The following is a 25,190-nucleotide window of genomic DNA, read 5'->3' on the forward strand; positions in this document are numbered from 1 at the left end:
TAAATAAATAGTCATAAGAAAAAGAGTTTGTTAACGAGTACATAAATTATTTTCAATTATCATATGGAAGACAAAGACTGCAACTTGACTTGACCAAATTCATTTAAAATATGAATTTCTTGAGATATCTTTTCTTTCAGGTGATTTACATTATTTGTCCTCTCTTGATATACTCTATTATTTAGAGTACTCCCGAGAAAAAATCCATAGGGGTCAATTCTGGACTTTGGGGAAGCAAAATTGTATCTTTGGCACCTATCCAGTCAATATAAATATTGTCTAGGTATTGCTTAACGGCATTTGTTCTCTGTGCTGAGTATTGTCTGGAGCTGGAAATATTCTTCTTGCTGCCAGACAATATTTGCACATCAAGGGCATTTACTAAATTAAATATTACTCCTCTGATAAGTTCAATGTATTTCACTTCATTCAAAGAGCCTTCATAAAATACTAGACCAATGACGGTATCTCGATACCACACCAAATATTTACTAAAGTCCAGTGATATGAATTCCTTCTATTAAAAACACTACTTGTTGTAAAAGTGGCCTGATCAGTCCACAAGATAGAATTTAATAAATTATAAAAATAAATAATAGCAATATCAAACATTGGTCATAGTAGTAGTGGTACTGGTGACGCTGATGATACTTAGTTTAACTAAGTATAGTAGTAGTAATTGTAGTAGTAACAGTGGTAGTAGTAATAGTTGTTGAATCGAATGTTTTGGGTTTACTTGGAAGTAAAGTAAAATTATTTCTTGCATTTCTTTTCAATTAGAACGTTGTGGGGTTTATTTCTTTTATCCTTAATTTTTACCATAACAGTATTTCTCCATTTGTTACAAATATATTTGATATATATTTTACATCTTGCGAGAAATCTTCGAGCATACTCGCGTCTAGTGCGCATGGCATTGTTCTCACAAGAAAGATAGCATTCAACAATATCATTTTTTTGACCAACACTCTAGGTATACACCATTTTCAAAAGAGTACAACAATAGCGTTACATCTGTCAAATTTACGTTTCTATGACAACATATTTATTCTACATAGCAATTTTGATATTGTTCATAGCATTCAGTCTTTCAAAGCAGAATATTGAGCAAATCGTTCAGTAAACCTACAATATATATATATATATANAGAATTGTGCGAAAACTATTGCACCTACAGCGCCCACTTTTGGCGCACTTTTAAAGTATGACAAAACCCTCAACTTGTCATAGGTTTTATAAAATTTTAAAAATAAATGCGATAGTTATAAACACATTAAAAAATGACAAAACCCTCAACTTGTCATAGGTTTTATAAAATTTTAAAAATAAATGCGATAGTTATAAACAAATCAAAAAAATTGGCAATTTTTTTACAATAATGCAATAACTTTTTTGTTTATTAACCGATTTTAATTTAACACGATGTTGTAAATTTTCATAATTTGCATGTGTGGAGTGAAAAGAATCCTAATACATAGACATAGAGACTTGCAAATAATGCAATTTTTCTTAAGAATGGCTTTCTGTAGACGATTTTCTCAAGTGACAACTTTTTTTTAAATAAAACGAACTTTTCAGTGTTGCTGTCCGTTTTAAAAAAAATCGACCACTGTAAAAGTTTTGACCGCTAAAAGGGAGACGTAACCGGAGAAAACTGTCACCCAGTATATCGATTTGACTAAAGCTTTAAGTAATAATACGCCATAATAGTCCAAATAAATGTGCCAAATTTTAACGCGATCGGTAAGAGAGTTATGAAGTTATTAATTTAATTAGTTTTATTTTTGACAACTTTGAGGGCCTGTAACTTAAAAACCAAAAAGTTTTTATTTAACCTTTTTTTCGTAGATCGTATTTATTTATCGACATGAATATGCAGTCAAACGTTGTCGGTGAAATTTGCGAACACTCTGTACGTACGTATCTGTAGTTTATATTTCATTTTATACAGGGTGTTTCGTATCGAAGGGTCGTACGTTGATAGCAGTTTCCTTGTATCAAAATAAACTGATAGCCTAGATAGAGAGTGGCAATGTTTTTTTTAATTTTTTATATATTTTTTAAAGATCTCAGAAATTTGATAACCGGGGGTGGTACTTTGGAAAGAGAAATTCTAATCTGTTTACAATTTTTACCTTGAAATATTGTTAATAACCATTTTAACACTTTTTTTAAGATAAAATAATAAATAAAATATAAGAATGCATGAAAAATTTATCTCAATTAAATCAACAACAGAAAACATTATTAAAATGCTATAGTTTGAATTATTTTAAAGTTAGGTGTTCCAAATGTGAAATGAAAAATACATAACTAATAGCACAGGGTTTTGTTGATTTTTTCCATTACATTGTAATTCGTTTTTCATTATATCATTATTTATTTAATCTTAGTCTCTTATTGGTTAAAAAATGGCTTTTCTTATTAATAAAATCTTTATTAATAATTTCTTATATTCAGCACCAACCTTTTTCCAAATATTTTTTTTTTGGAAACAGTTGCTATACAAGGCATGTGGCAGCCGAGCTTAGGCAACCAACATTGCACAAATGTTACTGTCAACTAAATAATCCTAGATCTTAGCGTGATCAATATTATGATTCATTTATAATGAACAATGATGATGAACAAACTATTGGGTTTACGTTCAAGATAATGCTAACACCGATTAGTTAAACAAAATGTTGTGAGAAATTACACCAATCAGCCGGTTACTGTTTTCATAATTCCTTATTTTACCAAAATCTGATTACCAACGCGATGGAAATAAAATTCTCTGAAATAATGACAGAAATAAGCATCCGTGTTCTTCATATAATAAGTGGCACCCTCTTCAAACGAAGTTACTGCCAAATCATGACCCCTTTGCAATGATTGCAAGCCACGTGAGTAGTTTGAACTAGTAAGTTTATTTCCTTTGCGTTGGCAATTAAATTCTAGTAAAATAAAAAATTATTAAAACAATAAGATCAAGACTACGTTAAAACGCAACATTTCGTTTTATTGGCTCGTGATTGGTGTAAGTTTTCATGACATTTTATTCAACCAATCTGCGATCGGATTATCTCCAGTGTAGACGTAATAGTTTGTTACTGTTTATTGTAAACGAATCATTATGACCGACGACGTTAAATTTATATTTGTGCATTTTTCAGTGGCGTCTTTTGTTTGAGCTCATCTGTTGCCATTTTTTTTAATTGTTTCTTTTGCTTCAATATTAAATCGTACATATTTCAAATCAATCAGTTGTTGTTGGTTGCCTATCCCCGACGGACACCTGGCTTGTATAAATGAATTTATGAATGCTTTGTATTTCTGTAACACATTGTGGAGGTGAAGAGTACTATCTCTATATCTAAAAATACAGTTTGGGTTTACCTGATGTACAAGCAGTTTTCAGATTGGCTTCGGAAACATCTACAAAAAATTGGTCCAGAATGTCGACTTTAGAATTAGTTGGTGTTAAGTCCTCATTGTCATTAAATTCTAACTTGTGCTCGATTTTTATGTTACTATTTTGTACTTTGAGGTTATCGCTGCCATGTTTCAACTCAGTCTCGAATGAAATTTGTTTTTGTTTGGATTTTATCGTACGGACGTTGTCCTCCGACAAAGAATCGTCCACGCACGTCTCGTACCCGTCCTTTTCGGAGACGGAGGACTGCGTCACGGAGGGTTTATCACTTTGAGTCAGGCTGTCCGCTTTCACAAGTCTTTCGTTTTGATTATTGTTCACAGTGTTCACCTTAGAGAAGACTACGTTATTGCATACACTAATATTATTTAAATTTTCTATGTAGTTGTCGTTCGTACTCTTAAAACTTATATCGATATCACTGTCACCAACATCGCCTTTAGATTTGCTTACGTTTAAATAGTTATTCTCTAAAAAATCAACGTTGGTTAAGTTGATTTGAGCGTGTTTTACTTTTTGGCCAAAGTCCTCCACTTGCGACGTGCAAGGGGAATGGTTGAATGAGTTCTCTTCGTCTATGCAGATGTGGACTACGTCTAAGCATTCCTGATACTCTTCTATGCACTCTTGGAAGTCTTCCAGGCAAGTTTGGTCCTCTTCTGTATCCTACAACAAAACGATAACGTCGAAGAATTCATTCGTATTACAACAATAATGGAAGCTACTGCCAAACATCTACAGAAAACTTTCTAAAACAGCGGAAGTGTTAGAGCCAATTTTGGTACTACATTGATAGTGATTCATATTTATAGTTACAAAAAATAGGTTGATCAAGATAGTAAAGATTTTTTATATCTTGGATAATCTTTTAATGGCAAAATGAATCATGTTACCATCATGAAGAACAAATCAAAGAAAGCTGTAATCATTAGCTGCAATAAGTTTTATACCCAGGAAATTAAGGAACTGATACAAAGTATTGAAAAAAAAAAATAAAATAAAATATAATTGGGTTGTTTTATTTTAAGTACTATTGGTTATGTTGCTCTGAACAGAGCCCAAATTGCATAGTAAATATGTGCTACTCCCGCTCTATCTGTCATTGCTGCGTGACGGTAACCATGACCACCGGTGTGACACTTTACAGATGTAGTATAGATAAACTGCAACTTATTGACAGGAGTAGGTACTACAATCAATTCCATGGAGCAAAAGTTAATACAAAAATGATACATAATATAATTTGCCTACTTCCTAGTGGTAGATAATACATCAAATTTGTTTAAAAGTATCGAATTATCTCTACCTTGAGTAATATAAGCGGATATCATCTATCTTATAAGCAGGAAATTTCAAAAACTTTCTTTGTGAAGATTCAATAACATAACATGGATAAATAGAATACCATAATAGCTGCTTTATTCTATTTTAGATCTGATAAATTATTAAGACTTTAAAATTTGAAATTGGAAATATAATAAATCCTAGTTGCTTACATACTGTCAACTTTTTTAATTTCTGTACACCAATGATCTATGAGATCTAGTTGTAGCTATATACTTTAAGATAATCAGCAAGACTTTGGAAAAGTAATGCCGGTCTCAAGGTTATTTATGAATATAAGGAATAGAAGAGTACCCATATTTGAGCCTTGCGGTACCCTAGAATTGACATATTCTATGGATCTTATTCTTCATATTCAATCTTCTTCCTGATAAGTAAGATTCAGGAAGATTTAAAAGGCTTTCAGAATAGTTAATTTTATCAAAAGCCTTTTGATAGTCATTAACATTAACTTGNGGCAAAATGAATCATGTTACCATCATGAAGAACAAATCAAAGAAAGCTGTAGTCATTAGTTGCAATAAGTTTTATACCCATGAAATTAAGGTACTGATTATGAGCGGCTTCCATCCCAGAGAGGGCGGAAGAATTTAGGTACAAGGTACTGAAAAAAAAAATCAAATATAATTGGATAGTTTTATTTTAAGTAGTATTGAATAGAGCCCAAATTTCATAGTAAATATGCGCTACTCCCACTCTGTCTGTCATTGCTGCGCGACGGTACCATGATCACCGCTGGGAACACTCTACAGATGTAGAGTAGATAAACTGCAACTTATTGACAGGAGTAGGTACTACAATCATTTCCATGGAGCAAAAGTTAATACAAAAATGATAGGTACATAATATAATTTGCCTCCTTCCTAGTGGTAATACATCAAATTTGTTTAAAAGCCTCGAATTTCCTCTACCTTGAGTAGGAGAAGTGGATATCATCTTATAAGAAATTTGAAAAACTTTCTTTGTGAATATTCAATAACAACATGGATAAATAGACTACCAAAATAGCTGCTTTATTCTAGTGTAGATCTTATAAATTATTAACTTTAAAATTTGAAATTGGAATTATAATAAATTCTAGTTGCTTACATACTGTTAACTTTTTTAATTTCTGTACACCAATGATCTATAAGATCTAGTTGTAGCTATATACTTTAAGATAATCAGCAAGACTTTGGAAAAGTAATGCCGGTCTCAAGGTTATTTATGAATATAATAGAAGAGTACCCATATTTGAGCCTTGTGGTACCCTAGAATTGACATATTCTATGGATTTTATTCTTCATGTTCAATAAATTCCCTTCTTCTTGATAAGTAAGATTCAGGAAGATTTAAAAGGCTTTCAGAATAGTTAATTTTATCAAAAGCCTTTTGATAGTCATTAACATTAACTTGACTCTAACGATCTAATATTTAGTGGTTTTAAAACTTTCACAGACAGAACAAGTTTTTTCGGATTGTTATGCCGTGGCCTTTGTTGTTCTCCTTCCCTTGCTGTTTTCAGGCTAGGTTCAGTGGGGGCAGACCCTTTATTAGAACTTCGTAGACCTGTCCTGTTGGTCATTTCGATTCTGGTTGGTTCTAAGGCCTCTACGGACGGAACCGCTCCTCAGACAATGGCGATTTTTCGAGACGTTTCGTAGTTTGCATAACTAAGGCTAGGGAAGGCAAATGTAATTGTGTAACTGGGCGACGACCAAGTAGGTGTATAGGCCACTGCTTAACAACTCGAACAACCATCCTACTTTAAAGTTCTGATGATTGTAAATTAATGTTTCTGAAATACTGAAGGTAACTATATAGGACCCAAACGAAAACGGATTGTAGGTATTCAAGTAAAAAAAGAGAAACAACATTAAAACTCAATAAAAAAAAGAAAAAACATTGTAGAAAATAAATTATTTTTCTGAAATCGTTCGGAAATTTTTGGATCCAATTTCAGACGTTAAAATACCATATTCTATACTCCGCGGTCAAAATTATAGAGAGTGACTCATCGCTAGCTTTTGGACTAGTAAGGGGGATGAAGCGTGCCGGGAACGAAAATCCATTGGCGTGTCTGCGTAAAAGGCAACAAGATATAGAAAATATTGAAAAAAGATAATAAAACATAACGTTTAATATTTTCTACGGTTTGCTATAATCGGCATTTAGATCCATTTTAATTATTACAGCATTTTAAAACGTCCCAGTTGTGTTTTTATAATTTATAAATTTATTATAGCCACGGAATTAGACCCCTCGTCTATGCTTATGCTATGACGTTTGTCAGGACGGGTAAATCAAGTCCGTTTACACCCACTAAAAAAGCATTTCCCTCTTCCCTACCAAGTGCAAAAGACAGAGATAGAATATAGATCGACGTTTAGTGTAACTCAATCTATAGACAATTACAGATTCTATCGATGTGCGTAGCGAGCGGCACAAAGATATATAATATTGAACCGTTATAAAAGTAATTTTATATTTTATACGCGTTATGGTAATAGTGTTTTTATATTATGTCTAAGCCACTCTCTATAATTTCGACCGCGGAGTATAGTATTTCAGTTTCACCAAACAGATAACTTTCCTAGGTCAGAAAATTAACTATCCCGTACCGTTTTTTTTATCTATATTTTATACAGTAAATACTCATAAATACACGCATACAAACCAAAAATAGAAAATTGCAAATATCTATAAAAGTAGTAACCGCAACCCTAACAATGATTATATGGCTTGAAAGAAAATTTCAATCTGAATACGACAGAGCAAAAAAATACAGGGTGTTCCATTTAAGTTAACAAAGTTATAGTCGTTTGAAAATTTTCAAATTTTTCGGAGCACTACTTTCCTAGATATCGATAGACTCAATTTCCGGTGGGGCAACCTGTATATATAACTGTCACATAGATAGAGTGGAGTCCGTTCAAAGGCGGTTTTTAAAGTTTCTTAAAGTCATGATGTATCGTTATCTAGATATGGAGAAATATCAATGAATAATAGGCGAAAAATAAAATCTTTTTATATAACTTCGTCCATAACATTGTTGATTGTACGCCTTTATTTCAAATGATTAACTGGCTAGTACCACGGATATAATCTAGACAATCTGCAACAGTTTACAACCATGGAATCAATACAAACGTAATGTTACATTGTCCTATATATATGATGTGTCAGAATTTCAATCATTTATGTCGTTCTTGTGATATAAAAAATGATTCTCTTGCTACCATTGTAAATTCTGCATTGTCTAGATTATGGTAATAATATACTTGTAGTGGCTATTAGTTATTTCAGTTATAAAATTTTTGTTTCTTTTCTTCTTCTATTTTTTCTGTATTGTCATCTGTCTATTTTATTTACATACAGCACTTATTGTATTGATTTTTATAGTTCCTGTAGCCTCTTGGAAATAAAAGCTGTTATTATTATTATAATTTGTGTTTCATAAAATTATTTAACATGACCAAGAACAGTTGAAGCGTACATAAAAAAGAAACAAATTGGTTTAGAGGGAATGTATATTGAATGTTTCGTATTATAAACATAACATTTAATATTAAGTATCACAATATGTAGGAACACTTACTAAGAAAATTCTTAATTGTTAATAAATACAACCTCTTAATTGAAAGTAGTTGTGACAGCAAGCATTTATAACCATAGAAGAAAGGAATCACAATGCAGCAGAATGGTGAATATTTTTCCAGAGATCCCTTTTAGCATATATAACACTGAAAATATTTTATATTTATTTATGCTTGCAAGTAATATTCACCACTCTTTCCAGTATGGTTATCTACATTTCATTGGTTACAGAAAAAACTCGATTTCACTACAAGTAATGGAAGATGCAATTATTTCCAGTAACAGTTTTATAAAAGAAATTATTGTGTTAAAAAATATTATTATTATAGATAAAAACAAATTTTCCTCACTATTTGAAGTAAAATATCAAACTAAATTAATTAAATTTGGAACATCACCTAGGTGAACAGTTTGGCTACTTAAAAAAGTCCGGAGGTCAAGAATTGCGAATATTCCCACTTATTTAGTTATCACATTTGGCCCACTTGTAAGATGAGACAATAACAAAAATTATGCATTTGATTTTTTGTCATATTTTCTCCAAATTATAAATTAATATTGAAATTCTGGTATTATATTTTTTAAGTCAGCTTTGGAAAACATGAGCGTTTATATTTTTCTGTTGACTAAAATACTCAAAGATAAATTTATTTAAAATAAAGAACACAATAGAATTCTCCAATTTATCTATTATTTTCTCGTACCCAAGAGTTGTATATCATGTCCTAATCTCGACTACAATCGAAAATGTCCGTGTCGCGCGTAATGCAGTAGCATGATTCTGCGCATGCGATATTTCTCACACCAAAAGCGTGTTCAAACGACTGTGCAAACTCAAGCACACGCCGATATGCGCAGCTGGCGCATTCATGACGAGAACACGCTTCGTACGTCGATACCTGATAGTCTCTCGATTAGCTTCAAAGATTTAGTGCGAGGAGATTAATATGTCAATAACTTATGGGAAATCTCGAGTGCGAATTGTTGTGGGATTATTCAAAATTTAGCTTATCTTCCAAAATATTTCCAGGAATTTTTATTAAATGATATCGGAATTAGGGTCAGCACTAAAATAAAACTCGGAGTGGAAGTAACGATTAAATAATATATTTTTTCCAGTAGGAATTAGAAGATAAAATACGTATAGACGCATTGCCATGAAAACATGCTATCATAAATTTAGCTTAGAAAAGAAAAAAACATGCTATCTCACACAAAATTAAGTTTGACTGGAAATTTAAGTTGGCTGCATTGGCGTTGAAATGCTCATTGAATAATTGAAACCGTGCACTTACTTATAATAAACTTATATAATATATATTTCAAAAAGTATGGAATATTTATGTTCAGGTACACTGTTTATTTTATTTTTTTCATTCAACATTTTTCAATTAATTTTGTTAACTTACTGTTACAAACGACAAAATTGTTAATTAAAAAAATAGAATAATATGCTTATTATTTATTATTCAATGTGCATTTTAACGCAAATGCAACCAACTTAAACTTCTAATCAAACTTGATTTTGTATGAGATAGAATGTTTTTTCTTAAAGGTTAATTTGAGATAGCATGTTTTCCCAGCTCAATCTGAGGTAGCATCTTTTCCAAGTACAATTTTAGATAGCATGTTTTCGAAATAATGGGTCGATATTGTTGCTTCAGCCTGAAAATTAGGCAACCCTCCTCTATTCAAATTTCCTGTGATTCTGGGAAATTCTTCTAATTTTCAATACTGGGATAAGTTATAAGATAATTTTTCACTGGATCTACACATTTACGAAATATTTCTTATACAGTTATTTTGAAATAACGCAAACAGCATCTTTCGCTGAGAAATTCAAAAGGATATCGCTTGGTTTCCCTGATTTAAAAGTAAATGAAAAATGAATGTATATGATTGTAGTATGTGAAAAACATTTAAGAGGGTTCTCTTAAAGCTAATGTGGAGACAATTTCTTATAAGCTTGTCATTGGCGAGGCTATAAAAAATGCTCAAATAAATTAAAGTTAATGTCAATGTTTAGATTACTCAGGAAACGCCCTGTGAGTATGTTTTCTCATACGTATTTGGAAAATTAGTTACGGGGCTTTTATAAAATAATTGGTTATAACTAAACATGGGGAACTTTGTGGCGACAATCAAATAAATAAACATTTTTGCAATCCGACGTTTCGTCTTCGAGGGGCCATCATCAGATTAATTTTTTTTAATATATCGCTTCTATTTTTATGACAAAATTTAGTCATTTTGAAATTCGTTTTCAAATAAAGCCAGAAAACATTAAACAATTTTGCAAAATTTTCGGTTTTTCCGGATATCCCCGGAACTACCCGGAATTTTAAAACTTTCTAAACAGCATATTTTTAGGTATAAAAAATACAACTTTTTTCTAATCTGAGCCACCCCGTATCTCTTACCGTTTCCTAGATCCTAATGCTATCCCATTCTTATCTTGGACACACTGTATATCTATGAATTCATCAAACTTTAAAGAAAATAAGTACACTTACGGAAAAAATTATTATTTATTTTATTTATTCACTGTTCGACTTATGTTTATAGCAATACTGTACAAAAATAGTTTTAGGTCAAACAATGAGACAGTTTTTTTTGTATTTTTTCCGTACAATTGAATGGTGTAATCATTTTTTGAGTTTTTTTTTAAATTTAAACGAATTATCAACAATTACTGAAAAATTTTTTTAAGTAGAATTTTTCTTTGAAAAAAAAAGTGTTTCAGGCCAAAAAAAGTGAATATCAGAAACTGAATGTATTTAAGACAGAGAAAGGTATACTTGCACCAAGTTTCGTCAAAATTAAATTATTTTTGCTGAAATGAGAAATAAGGAAAAACCAGAAAAAAAACTGTTTTTCGCATTTTTCTCGGAAATGTTAAAAAATGACCTCTACAAAAGTTATAGATTTTTGCATGATCTACAACTTTTGTATTAGATACTTTTTTTTTTGTCTGATGTCAACTTTCGCCAGAAATCCCAATGATACCATTTTTCATAACTTTTCAACCCCCAAATAAATCCTCCGCCGACCCTGCTCACGCATTTATTTATTATTTTTTTTCGTTTATTATAAGCCCCTTTACCATTTCCACTTATAAAAGTCCAGGTAACAATTTTCACACACAAGTACATTTGTTTTTAAAAATATCAAAAATATTTACTTTGATAGGCCAACTTCGTTTTTTTCTCTACTTTCATCAAGATGAACACCCAGCGCATTCAACGCAAATCATTCGAGAATGGCTAGATAGTCAATTTCCTGGTCGGTGGATTGGGCGAAATGGCGCAATTCCTTGGCCTCCTAGAACTCCTGATTTAACTCTAATGGACTTTTTGTTTATGGGGCTATCTCAAGCAGAAAGTCTATGGGTCCCCGTTGAATAACGATGTATTTGAATTGAAACGAATAATAAAAGATACAATTAATGCCATCCCCATTCAAGAAATCCGAAACCCTTACACATAATTTACCAAGCGCGCTGAGTGATGTGTAATGGTTGGTGGCGGCACATTTGAATAACCATTATATTATTTGTTTGGCCTTAAACCAGAAGCTCAAATTTCAACTCGAGAAATTTTTGTCATTTACACCCCACGTACACTCAATCCGTGGACACACTGTATATTCTTATAATGTATAAAATGATATTATAAGAATTCAACGGTTGTGTCATTTTTTGTTTGAATACAATTATATAAAAGAGAACCTTATACCACATTGCAGTCCCCCTTTTAACTTTTCCAATCTCTATTAATAATAGAGTTTAACGAATTATAATTAATTTATCTAGCATATTCTTTATATAAACACTTCAATTTGTTGTCAAATTATGGCTGTGACGAAATTCCAAATACTTAAATACTTAATACTTAAGTTAAGGTTCATACATTTTAGAGGGACTTAAAAAAGTGACAAGATCTCATTATACCTCGGAATCGTGTCGTGGATGCCATCAGGTCGATTAATATCTATTTAAACACTTCAATATTGAAATAACAAATACAGTACACTCGATTATAGTTGATAAATTAATTGTAAGATTAGATTAATTTGTAATAATGAAGCAAGTACCACTTCAGCTTATCTTTAATATAATTCTAGACGTGGTCCAATTTGGACTTTTAAACTCATACACTGAATCACACCACTATTATTTTGATTCAATATACCTACTAGTTTTCCATTCCGTTCCATTTATTATATGGATATGTTTTAAAATTCTTCAAATTTACTTCCAAATACAGTCCGTACGACATTCGTTGAGATAGAATTCCAAGAAGACTCCTGCGTCACTCTCTTGGAATTAACCGCATTCGACACCCGAAGTACTAAGATATTGACGGTGTGGCGTTCACCGTAGCAGCTTGCAGTGCATACTGTGTTTTGCAGTTACGAAGTCTTCGTAAGTGCATCGTCCTGTGCATTTTCAGTGTAACTTCTTATTAAAATAAATCAATGGTGGTGAAAAATAAAAGAAAATAATTTTATTCCCAGTAGTAGGTTACTTAAATACATGTTTCTTTGTTTATTACTTTTTTTTTGTCACCAGCGTGTTTCTAATTGCATTCAGTTTATTTATGATTTGTACTCTACTGTACTTTAAAAGAAAAAAAAAACATTTTAATCCAAAAAATCTACTTTATATATATTTACCTCATGTATATTTTGATATTCTGAAAATAACTCGGAAAATTGTTACAGTCTTCCGATAATAGATCTTTATTGGCTTATTCTTTTCTAGGAATTGTACGGACTATACATTCTGAAACATCTTCGAAATATTTCAAAACTGACAGAATACATCAAAATAGTATTAAGCCTGTATCAAATAATGCAATTTAGTTGCAGCTACGAAATTGCGGGGATTTTGTTGTGGGGATAAAATTGCATGCTTATGATAATAAGCATGCAAGTACGATAGTACAATGGGATAGAATTGCTACAATTTGTTTAGTCTGCAGTAGTGTTACCAACTGTACATTGTTTAACATGTAAAATTTCTTGTATGTATCTTATAAAAAAATATTTTTTATTAAAGAAAACATTTCAATGGATGAAAATTGAAAAGTAAATTGCTGTATAGCTTTAATAGTGGTTTCAATGGTTTTACTAACAACAGCCATGACCAACAGCCAACAACATCCCTGCAACGTTGTTTCACGGAATAGAGCATGTTCTAATTCATGCAGTTCAGTTGCCGGGACAGAATTGCATAGTGTGATGTGTAATGTTGAAGTTTCCGATACGTTTCTAAAGCCTGTATCAGACAATGCAATTTTGTTGCAGGGATTTGGTTGCCGCAATAGAATCCATGAAAGGACCCCGCACAAATCTTATGGAAATTGGGTCCCGGTCAAATTCGCTGAATTTTTGATATGTGATAGAGTTCGTCATACTGGTCAATTGTCTCAATGGCCACAAAGCTCAAAAATGGATAGTTTGGCCGGTACAGAGCTTTAAAGCTCCGAATATCCTCCACGGATTTATGTATATGCGCAGTGTGTATAGACTTTTGAAATAGCCTATTTCATTTTTTTTATTATCTAGGTTTATATTTTTGAGGTTGCTGAATTCAGATCTGTTGTTAGATTTTCAAAATTGACAGTTGGCAGCTGTCAAATAGCTGTCAATGTGCTATAATAAAGCCAAAAACTTGTTTTTTTATGTTTTATCTTTCTTTTTTTTTAGTTCGATAAGTTCAAAGACGATATCAAATCAATAACAATGACTATCGGCAGCTGTCATTTAGCTGTCAACAATTCTTCAAAGTCCGGTAATAAAGTCAAAAAATTATTTTTTGTTTATAACTTCAAGTTTTTTAGATAAGTGAATATAAATATGATATAAAATTATGTAGTCATCAGCTTACAGCTGTCAACAAGCTGTCAACTAACTGTCAAAATGCAATAATAAAGTCAAAAAGTTACTTTTTTTAAAAAGCTTTAAGTTGCTTAGATCACTGAGTTCAAAAGTGATGTCATAAACTTATATCATGTTTGATTTCTTATCCACAAAGTTAAGCACAAAAAATAAGTTACTTGCTCTATTATTGCATTTTGACAGTTAGTTGACAGCTTGTTGACAGCTGTAAGCTGATGACTACATAATTTTATATCATATTTATATTCACTTATCTAAAAAACTTGAAGTTATAAACAAAAAATAATTTTTTGACTTTATTACCGGACTTTGAAGAATTGTTGACAGCTAAATGACAGCTGCCGATAGTCATTGTTATTGATTTGATATCGTCTTTGAACTTATCGAACTAAAAAAAAAAAAAAATAAATCATAAAAAAACAAGTTTCTGGCTTTATTATAGCAAATTGACAGCTAGTTGACAGCTGCCAACTGTCAATTTTGAAAATCTAACAACAGATCTGAATTCAGCAACCTCAAAAATATAAACCTAGATAATAAAAAAAATGAAATAGGCTATTTCAAAAGTCTATACACACTGCGCATATACATAAATCCGTGGAGGATATTCGGAGCTTTAAAGCTCTGTACCGGCCAAACTATCCATTTTTGAGCTTTGTGGCCATTGAGACAATTGACCAGTATGATGAACTCTATCACATATCAAAAATTCAGCGAATTTGACCGGGACCCAATTTCCATAAGATTTGTGCGGGGTCCTTTCATGGATTCTATTGCGGCAACCAAATCCCTGCAACAAAATTGCATTGTCTGATACAGGCTTTAGAAACGCATCGGAAACTTCAACATTACTCAAAAACTACAAAATACTTTGATATAAAGATAATTCTAAAACCTCGAAATACGTCGACATACCTCTAAAACGCAAATATCGAAATAGAGAACTTTCAAATATCGTGCAAATATTTCAGAAGAAGAATATCAATATCAAATATTTGAGGTCGTTAACGTTTGGCACCATAGGTCATTGACTGATTAACATTTGGCCGCTTGTTTGTGTTTGAAAGTTTGTGCGATATTTTGATAATCGATATATTTAGTGGTGTTTGAGGTGTTTTGGAATTTTTAGAAGATTTTACTGCTGATTTGATGTGTCTTATCGTTTATACGTATATTTCACAGCTGAAGATTTTTTCTGAATGCTAATTCTGCACGTAATTTGGCATAATTTATTGAAGTTTTAATGCATTTTGGAGGAATCTAAAGCCTATTCTAGGAGTTTTTAAGTATTTTAAGGCTTATTTGATGTATTATAATACTTATATCCTGATATTATTATTATTATTATTATTATTATTATTACGTATTTTAAGACCGTTTTGAGGTATTTGCTTGTATTGTGAAGTATTATTCTTTCAAGGATTTGAGAGGAGTTTCTAAGGTCCAAGGATCATCAAAGTGATAAACTTAAATTAGAGACAATTTCTAACTCGGACACGATTTCCGGGAACTTAATCTTGTAAGATTATCTATCAGAGTGTAGGCTATCTTGAAATAAAATTTTGTGGACTTGCAGAGGGCTACTGAGTTCGAGAAAAGTTTCAATAAACGAAAAAAGAAACAGAATATGTACAACAAAGCAGTTTTGGGATACATAATAGTAGTATAAAAACACACACATTACCATGCATGAATTTTAGAAATGATATCTGTCAAACAGTAAAATACATCAACGTCATTTCTGACAGCATAAAAATACTTCAGGGTCACTGTTATACACTAAAATACTTGCAAATTATTTAAAAAAAACGGCAGAATACAACAAAATGGTATTAAAATGTAAAAATTTTCAAGACATTGCGATATTAAAATGAAAAAAGAAATAACAAAAAGAGTACAAAGTAAATAAATGTAGATGTGGAAATCACGATTAAAAAATCAAATACAAGAAAATCAAATAAAAAAAACTTGAAGTTTTCAGAAGTATGTCAGTATTTTTAGTATTTTTAATGCTATTTTGAAGTACCTACTTTATCGTTTTTTATGTGTTTTGAATGTAATTCGATACATTTTGCTGTATTTTACAGCCGTTTTGAAGAAATTTTATTCAACTTCGTTTGACGTATCGTGTTGTATTCTAATACTGTTTTGATTTAGCTTCAGAGATTTATTAATGAAAGTTGTAATGGGAAAATTTTGTACAATAATAATTCGTTTTACATCATCTAAATCTGAAAATTACGAAATGTTTTTCACGGCTAATAGAATTATGGTTTTACTTTAACACTAAAATTAATATAACCGTGTAAAGAATAAGAGCAGTGTAGTACTAATAAATGTTAAAAGCTTGAAGGTAACAATGAAAATCTATATAAGTAACAATCAAAGACATGTAGATGAATGAACATATAAAAATAGACACAAATTGATAATACTACAATAAAAAAATCGAAAGATAGTGGAATATCGTCACCAATTTACGTCTTGATTTACGTGAAATACTCTTGTTCTATTTTTGGCATCACAAGCAAGAAAATTACAATAGATAGATAGAATTTAATAATATAGTAACACCTAAGTACTATGTTATACAGAGTGTCTTGATGTGGTCTATGTTATAAACTCAGCAGGTTGTATCGATCATTTTAAACCAAAAAAACGATTGGTTTTCAGGAAAGTACAAGTTTGAAAAATCACATTTTTTAAATATCTCTGTTTGATCAATTTATCTAATTAAAAGCACTTAATTCACTTAACTGCTATACAAACATATCAAATAGTAGTGAAGAGATTAGAAGGTAATGTTATTAAGAACCCTATAATTTCGACGCCACTGAATATGTATTTTACAAATCAAATTAGGGTTTTTAATTCCTACTGTCATATCTAAAAGAAAAAGTGTATTATTTTTGAGTTGTTGTCTTTTAAAATTCAAAACAAACTTATGAACATGATCAAAATAACCTAGAATCTAAAACTACTTATTTCACTAAAAATACATACAGGGTGTCCCCGAACAACGTGTACAACGGAAGACCACAGATTCATGGACTCAAAATAGGCAGATTTAGGCTAATTCGCCTATATCCGAAATAGCTTCGTTTGGCCACTAGATGGCCTCAAAGTTCGTGAATTTTTTTTGAATTTTATAAATAACTCGAATATGTATTAATCGATTTCGAATATTTTGGGGTATGGACTTTTACTTTCAATCTACAAATTTTAGTGTTATACAGAGCGTTTTTTAAAACTTACAACTCCTACAAAATTGATATATGGTGAGAATATCCGTCCATAACTTTTTCCTCTTTCGGGCAATAATGACAACTATTTTTTATTTGATAGGTGATACCATTTAGAAGTTTTTTAGACCCTTATAGAATTTTGATTAAATGACAGGTACAATGATTTAAAGATCAAACTGAAATTACAGTCAACGTACAAAATCAGAGCCTACTAGCACTTTGAGTATTGTAATATGGGTGGCAAGATAATGTATACATTTAAAAAATGTTTTTTTGTACCCAAACTGCTCATTTAATCAACATTCTGCAAGAAGCCCAAAAAGTTTCAAATGGCATGACCTATCAAATTAAAAATAGTTGTCATTATTGCCCGAAAGAGGAAAATTATGAACGGATATCATCATACACCCCAAAAATAATCAAAATCGAATAATACGTATTCCAGTTATTTACAAAATTCAAAAAATTTTCACCAACTTTGAAGCCATCTAGCGGCCAAACGAAGCGATTTCGGCATTTGAGTCCACGAATCTGTGGTTTTCCGTTGTAAACGTTATTCTGGAACACCCTGTATTGGAATTTTTTGTCGAAAATTAATAGACCGACTAATTTTAACTTCCCCAATTTTTTTTATATTATTTGGTACCCATTTAGTGTAGTTTTCAGGATTTTTTTCAAATTTTTATTTCAATATTTTCAAGAAGTTATGAGCATTTGAATATTTTTGGTAAAAATTGTCAAATACCTGCAACTTGGCAAAAACAAGAGATAACATAAACTTTTTTTTTCATTTTGTTCGTTTTGAGATTTAGTTTTATAAAAAAAATATAAAAATAATACATTTATAGATTTTTTGGGGTGTTTTTTTATTTTTAACCAAAAAAGTTCTTTTCGAAAAAGGGTGGAGTTTTATTTTCTTCGAAAAATTCTCAGAAAAATCGTCTTTCAATATGCAAATTTGTGACAAGTTCTAGAGTGGGATCGTGTTTAATTAAACTTATTCTTGGTTATTTTTTTTGTAATTTTAATTTTTTACTGATATATAATTTTAAATACACTAGCCTATAGCCATCAAATTTTAAAAAATATATATAGTAGAAATTCTTAATGATCTTCGTAATAGCGAGAGTTTAGCTGTCAACAAAAAACCGTAAAATTTGTCGTTTAAATATAATTTTAAATTCCCAAAAATTTGTTCAACTATAACAACCCTATTTTGAAATGGCCAAATTTGTCCAATTCATTTTCAGTCATTTCACTTTTAATGTCAAATCACTAACTCCAATTTTACCAATCTATGTCAAATATCTTCAGAAATATGTTATTTATTTTCATTTTTGCCCTTTAACTAAATGTTGTTCATTTAAAAGAAAGAAACCAAAATTTTTATATATCTAAGATAAATATATTACCAACAATTTGGAATTAGGGCACATATAAAAACGAAAAAAGTTAACAATCAGGTAGAATCTATTTCATATACCACTGATATTATCAATTTTATTCAACAATTAGGCAATTATTGCTCTATTTCTAACTTATCTGGCGATTTTAATTGTGTTCGAAACACGAATAAAATATAATCAAAAGTCAAAATCGTTAAAATAACATGACAAAATATTAATTTAATTTGATATTTATCTTTGTTGTTAATATAAATATGTTAATTACGGTCAAACGCTGATTGAAACTTTTTTAATTATATGAGGAACAAAATTTGTTTAATAAATTTGTCACTTGAAAAATATTCTTGTTTAATATACGTTCAATAAAGCTTAAAAAAGCTGGGAAATAAATACTTATATACACTTGGATTAAACAAGAATATGTAAACATTTACAAATAAAACATGTCGGACACAATTTTGTGAAAGTACTAATCACACCTAGCTAATAATTATGAATTTATTTCACATAGATTTATGCTACAAATATAACAAATTTCATGCTATGTACTACATCTTCTTTTAAAGCAGGTGCTAGTGAAATTGACAGTGAAAATTCCAGTGCATCTCTAATTACGTCTATACAGTGCCTGCAAGTCCCTGTTTCTCCGAAATTTAATTCTGAAACAAAACAAACGGAAAAAAATTATATCGAATGCAAATATAAAATAACACTGAACTTACCAATATTAAGAATCCCACTTCCTCAGCCCACTCATGCAACAATTTCCGTATAAACTAAAAATATAACTCTCCGTTAGGTTTTTTGGACTGCTTTCAAACACAAACACACACAAAATCACATGTAGGTACTTTAGGGCGTAAGTTTAATCGAAATTAATCTGCAAAATCTTAGAATGGCATTCCATAATCAAGAAAAAAAGAGGTTGCGCAAATATTTCAAAGGAACCCACACGTTTATTAACAGACAATTATTTGAGTACTAATTTTGGTGGTCTACATTATACACTCCATGCTCAAGTCAATTCTAAGGCATTATGCAAAATTTTTATGTGCCTATGAGTTCTATATTAAAAACACTTTTAAATTGTTGAATAAAAATAATTATTTGAATATAGCACATTGATTTTATCTCAATTTTGAAATTTCTGTTTTATTTTGTTTATTTAATGCATTCAATACCAATTATTTTACAAAAATTAATTTATTATATTAAAAATTAGATATTCAATTTATGATATTCGCATTCGCAAATATCTTTGAATATTTTGCGAATATGAACGTGAAAGAAAAATACAGAATGTGAAATGTGATTAGGTTCGTTCGGCATCGCAAATCGTAAAATAAGTCCATATTTCACTAGAAGTTGATTTACTCATGTTATGAATTAACTAACAACAGTTTAACCTCACAATTCACAAACTCATCTGAGCCGGTAGCGAAAACAAAATTAAATTCCAATCATACAAAAATACCGTTCTACCAACTTAACAACGCTAATTTCTTGAGCCTCTAGCGCCGCTGTCACCGAAAATATTATGTGCGTCGCGCGCGGCATATTTTGAATCATAGATAAACGGCGCTAGATTTAAAAACTGACTATTCGTATTCGCGAATGTCAACAACAGATGTTCGCATTCGCATTCGCGAATGCTTAAAAACTGGCATTCGTTACATCACTATTAAAAATACCTTTTAAGTTAAATTAAATAATAATATATTTTTATTCCCATTAACGTTTTTAAGAAAATTCTATTTTAATTTTGATATGTCATTTAACTTAAAAGCATTCTTGATAAAATAAATCATTTTATGAAAAATTGGTAGATATTAAATAAGCAAAATGAGAAAAAATCACAAAATTAAGAATCAAAAATCAATGCCGATATTTAAATAATTGTTTTTATCAATAAATTTAACAGTTTTATAGAACTTACATCCTTGAAATTAACCTGAAGATAGTAGTTAAATTATTATCTGTTAATAAAATGGATTGTGGGGAATTTTTGAAAACCAGTAGTAATGAATTCACACTTATCGATTTTGATCTTACATCCATTAAATGGAAATACTGAAAAACGAACGTTTCAGCTACAATAAATAATAAATTTAAATATGCATTTAAAATGCATTTAAATAATATTATGTCTATAAGAAAACAAAAATAACTCTCAGTTTAATATTTATCAGCTTCTTCTCAAACTAACTCGTTATTTTTTATTTTGTGTTTAATTAATTTAATTAGTAAATTAGTTTAATATATGTGTTATTCCTTTTTGTTAACATCGCTCCCATATACAGTGTGTTCCCCGATGGGGGTAATGCACTTTTGTAAACTTTTTTATTGTTGATTTTCGAAAGTTATTCTTGATAAAAAGTTTTGCTTATATTGGGAATCTACGGGCAGTAATCAAATATGTAATAAAACATAAATGGCGTTAAAAAAATTTCAAAATGTAAAATTTTCCCTAAGTGCCTTTAATTTTTGTTTTCGTTAAAAACTTATTTAACAAAGTAGTTTGAAAACTCAAGAAATGCTTAAATACGGAGTTTAGTCAGAAAAGAACAATAATTTGCCAAGCTATTTTTATATTATATTAAATTTAAAATAAAAGTTACCTATTTTTTACAATTTCTGTTTTCTTTAAGAAGATAGGTAGTTAAAAACCGCGCCTTGTTATTTGCAAAATGTGATAATTATTTTTTTTACTAAACCCCGTATTTAAGCATTTCTTGAGTTCTCGAACAACATTTTGAAAACAGCTTTTTGATTTGATTACTGCCCATGGCTTCTTAAGATAAGCAAAATTTTTTATTAAGAATAACAATAACTTTATCGTAAAACAAAGTGACTTGATATATTCTTCACCTTTAGAGATTCATATGTCAGAATGTTTTGCATTAACTAAAAATTAAATTAACCATTTATACGCCACATTTTTAAAAAGGAACTTTTATCAAGGCTTGATACGATGGCACATTTTGTTTATGTTTATCAAATTAGTGGTAATTGATACACAAATATGTGTTTTCGTTCATCTTTCATTAAAATTAAATCTCCAACTTCGTAAACACCCAGTATATTCTGTAAAATTGTTAAAACCTGATTATTAATATCATTTTGGTTTTTGATAATATACACGTTAAAGTAAATGTAAAAGAAGCTATGTGTTATATTATCACGTTTCAACACTACAGTTTTGTTATTAAACGTAAACCTCAAGCTTCAATCTACGCCAAACATTTTAAGAGATATTTAAATAAATGTGATTTTGTTTTAATTTCAACATTTTGTATTTCGAACAAGAAGTTTTTTCTTCTTTGATATCTGCAAGTAAATTGTAGGGTATGTAATTCAGGACGCTCTGTTGCTACATAGTCCAGAAAAGTTAGACATAAAAAGACGAAATTAGCGAACTTTTTTATTCTGAGATTTTTTATAGAAAAGTTTTTCGCGTTTTTTGACCAAAAAATGCCAATATCTCAATGAATATGAATTTTTTTGAAAAAAGTTTCATATAAAAGTTGTTCAAAATTAAATTTCCTACTAAATTGCTCCAATGAAAATTTCGATTTTCCCAACAGTTTTCCCGTATATTTTTTAAATGAAGTACAGATTATGTCGAAATTACTGTTTTGAAGCCAAAATAATGGTCAATTCATTTGTAAATAACAAAACTGAATTAGAGAAAAGAAAATCATGGAAAATTTTTGGAAAATCTTATATAGTTTTCCCAGGTTTTAATATTTATGAGCATCAAACGTATTATTTTGTAGATTTTCGAGGGTGTTCATTACGAATTAATTATGCACTTTTTAATATTTTCCAGAAAAATGAGTTTTGTTTGAAATTTTTAATGTAATGGAATTGAAAATTTAAATTTTATGATAGTAGGAAAGAAATTTTCTGAAGCTGCAAAGGTATAAAAAAAAAGCATATCAATATATATTTTTTAATTATTCATAATTAAAAAACAACTATTTTATTTTTTATTTGTAACTATTTTTTTTGGACTTCCATATTTAGTTTTCTTATGAAAACCTGCTTCATTGCTGTCTCAAAAAAATTTCAAAAACAAGTTTTTTTTTGAAAATATTAAAAAGCGCATAATTATTCGTTATGTGCATCCTCGAAAACCTATAAAATGATACGTTTGATGCTCATAAATATTTAAACCTCAGAAAAGTATTAAAGTAGATTTTCCAATAATTTTCCGCAATTTTCTTTTCTCTATTTCACTTGGTTATTTAAAAATGATTTGATCATTATTTTGGCTGCAAACATTAACTTTCACATGACCTGTACTTCATTTATAAAATACACTTGAAAACTATTTGGAAAATCGAAATATTTCATAGGAGCAATTTTGTAGAAAATTACTTTTGAACAAATTTAATTTAAAACTTTTTTTCGAAAAAATGTATCTTATTGGTTTTTAGGTAATATTGCTATTGTTGCTTGATATACACACTGGCGAGGTTAAGGTGAGATAGAAATTATAATTGTTAGTAAAGAATAAACATAACCTTTATTAAATTACTGTTGTATTATACTTTATCTTTTCGGTTAGTTGACCAGCGTCTCAAAAAAATTAAGAAAACTACTACAAATCGTATACCTAACAGTGAATATTCAGAATATGGTTGAAATTATATTTCTTAGTCACTCTTCAGCGTGTTATAAAACTTTACACACAATTACATGAATCGTAGACCGACAGTAAAACTCACTGAAAACAATGCATACCTGGCTTGCGTGGGACACGGCATCGTTACTGTTTAACGGTTTGGCAACGGTGATCCTGACGATGCCCTTCGGGGCCCCCTTCAAGACTTGAACGGCCATGTCCAATGTTGCGTGTTCCACGTTAATATCGTTGACTCCTAGAAGTCTGTCGCCCGGAATCAGCCTTCCGTCTGTTTGTGTCACACCACCAGGTACTAATGAACGAATTACTATCACAGTTTCTTGAGGATTTAATGGGTCCTGCAACGAATAGAAAGGGGGTTAATTTTATTATTATGGAATCCTAGGATCCGCCATAACGCAAATTCATTACGGTACTAGATATTTCCTAGAACTTTTTTATTAACCGAAGGCTATTCATTATAGTTATACAAGGATTCATCTTAGAAAGTGGGTGATTTGTAAATTATAGGTCATAGGACAAGTGCACGTCCCTACGATCTATGGCGAGACAACTCATGATTTTTGCACCATGGCAATACGTCCACACTCTCAGCTTTGTCAATTCTTCAGTTTTATGCTAAACATCAGATTACCGTCCTCCCTCACCTTCCTTACCCGCCAAAATCAGTGTTGAAAGGACGCTGTGTTCAGATTATTGATGACATCAATGCAAATTCGTCAAAGACTAAAGGCCGTTATCAAGAGAAGCGATCTAGGACTGTTTCTCGAAATGGAAACACCGCGGGGAAAAGTGTAGGAATAGGGAAGGGGACTCATATTCCTTTTTGACTCAATAACGTGTTATTGAAAATTGTGACAATATCAAATAAATTTCATGAAAAAGCATTAACAAATTAAAATTTATCAATTTCGTTTCTTCTTTGCTATCAAATACATTAAATTTTCGATGACAATTGCATCAGATTTGTATCAAAAATTTATTTTTTACAACGGAATTTATTTCTTTCAATATATAGGGTGGTCGCGACGTAATGGGCCAAAATTCATGGGTAGATTCCCCAAGTAAAAATATTGCGATTTAGCCGAACTTACCTTAGTCCAAAAGTTGATAGTTAAAGATATACAGGGTGTTAAATGTAAAATATTATTTCAGTTTTTTTAAATTTATTCCTTAACAAATGCAAATATCCTCACAAAATTTTGGGGATTGGAGTTCGTTGAGTAGAGGAATTGAAATCTGTTCACATTTTGGTTAAAGTTCATAGAGGGCGCTAGCTGCAGTAGATTGAATGTGTTAAAAACGACATAACTTTTTTGTGCTTTGAGGTATCTCATGTTTGGTTACAAATTATTATTTTCCAACTATTTTTACACAAAAAAGGTAGACTTTATGAAAGTAGCNGTGCCTCAAGGTTCTATAGTTGGCCGCCTGTTATTCAGTCTTTTATAAATAATAATTGATATGTATTTAATGGTAAATTCTTATTTATATGCAAATGATTTCTATTTATTTAAATCCAGACAAATGTAATGTTTTTACTACTAAACGAAATAAGATAACCTCTGATTGCGCATTTATTAATAAAAAATATTTGCGACTTGTTGTATTTGAAAAGAAACTTAAACTTTAATTACCCAATCATATTTCAAAT

General features: G+C 30.3%; 1 protein-coding gene across 1 annotated transcript in view; it reads right to left on the bottom strand.

The window, feature by feature from the left end:
* Window positions 1-25,190, bottom strand: part of LOC108904661 — a 197,058-nt gene that overhangs the window by 29,096 nt on the left and 142,772 nt on the right. Inside the window, exons 12-13 of the mRNA XM_018707296.1 lie at window positions 23,635-23,874; window positions 3,380-4,082 (exon numbers count right to left, since the gene is read on the bottom strand). Coding sequence (XP_018562812.1) covers window positions 3,380-4,082; window positions 23,635-23,874 — 943 coding nt within the window. The remainder of the gene's footprint in view (window positions 1-3,379; window positions 4,083-23,634; window positions 23,875-25,190) is intronic.

This window comes from Anoplophora glabripennis, unplaced genomic scaffold, assembly GCF_000390285.2.
Source record: "Anoplophora glabripennis isolate ALB-LARVAE unplaced genomic scaffold, Agla_2.0 scaffold186, whole genome shotgun sequence".
In the NCBI taxonomy this organism is placed as follows: Eukaryota; Metazoa; Arthropoda; class Insecta; order Coleoptera; family Cerambycidae; genus Anoplophora; species Anoplophora glabripennis.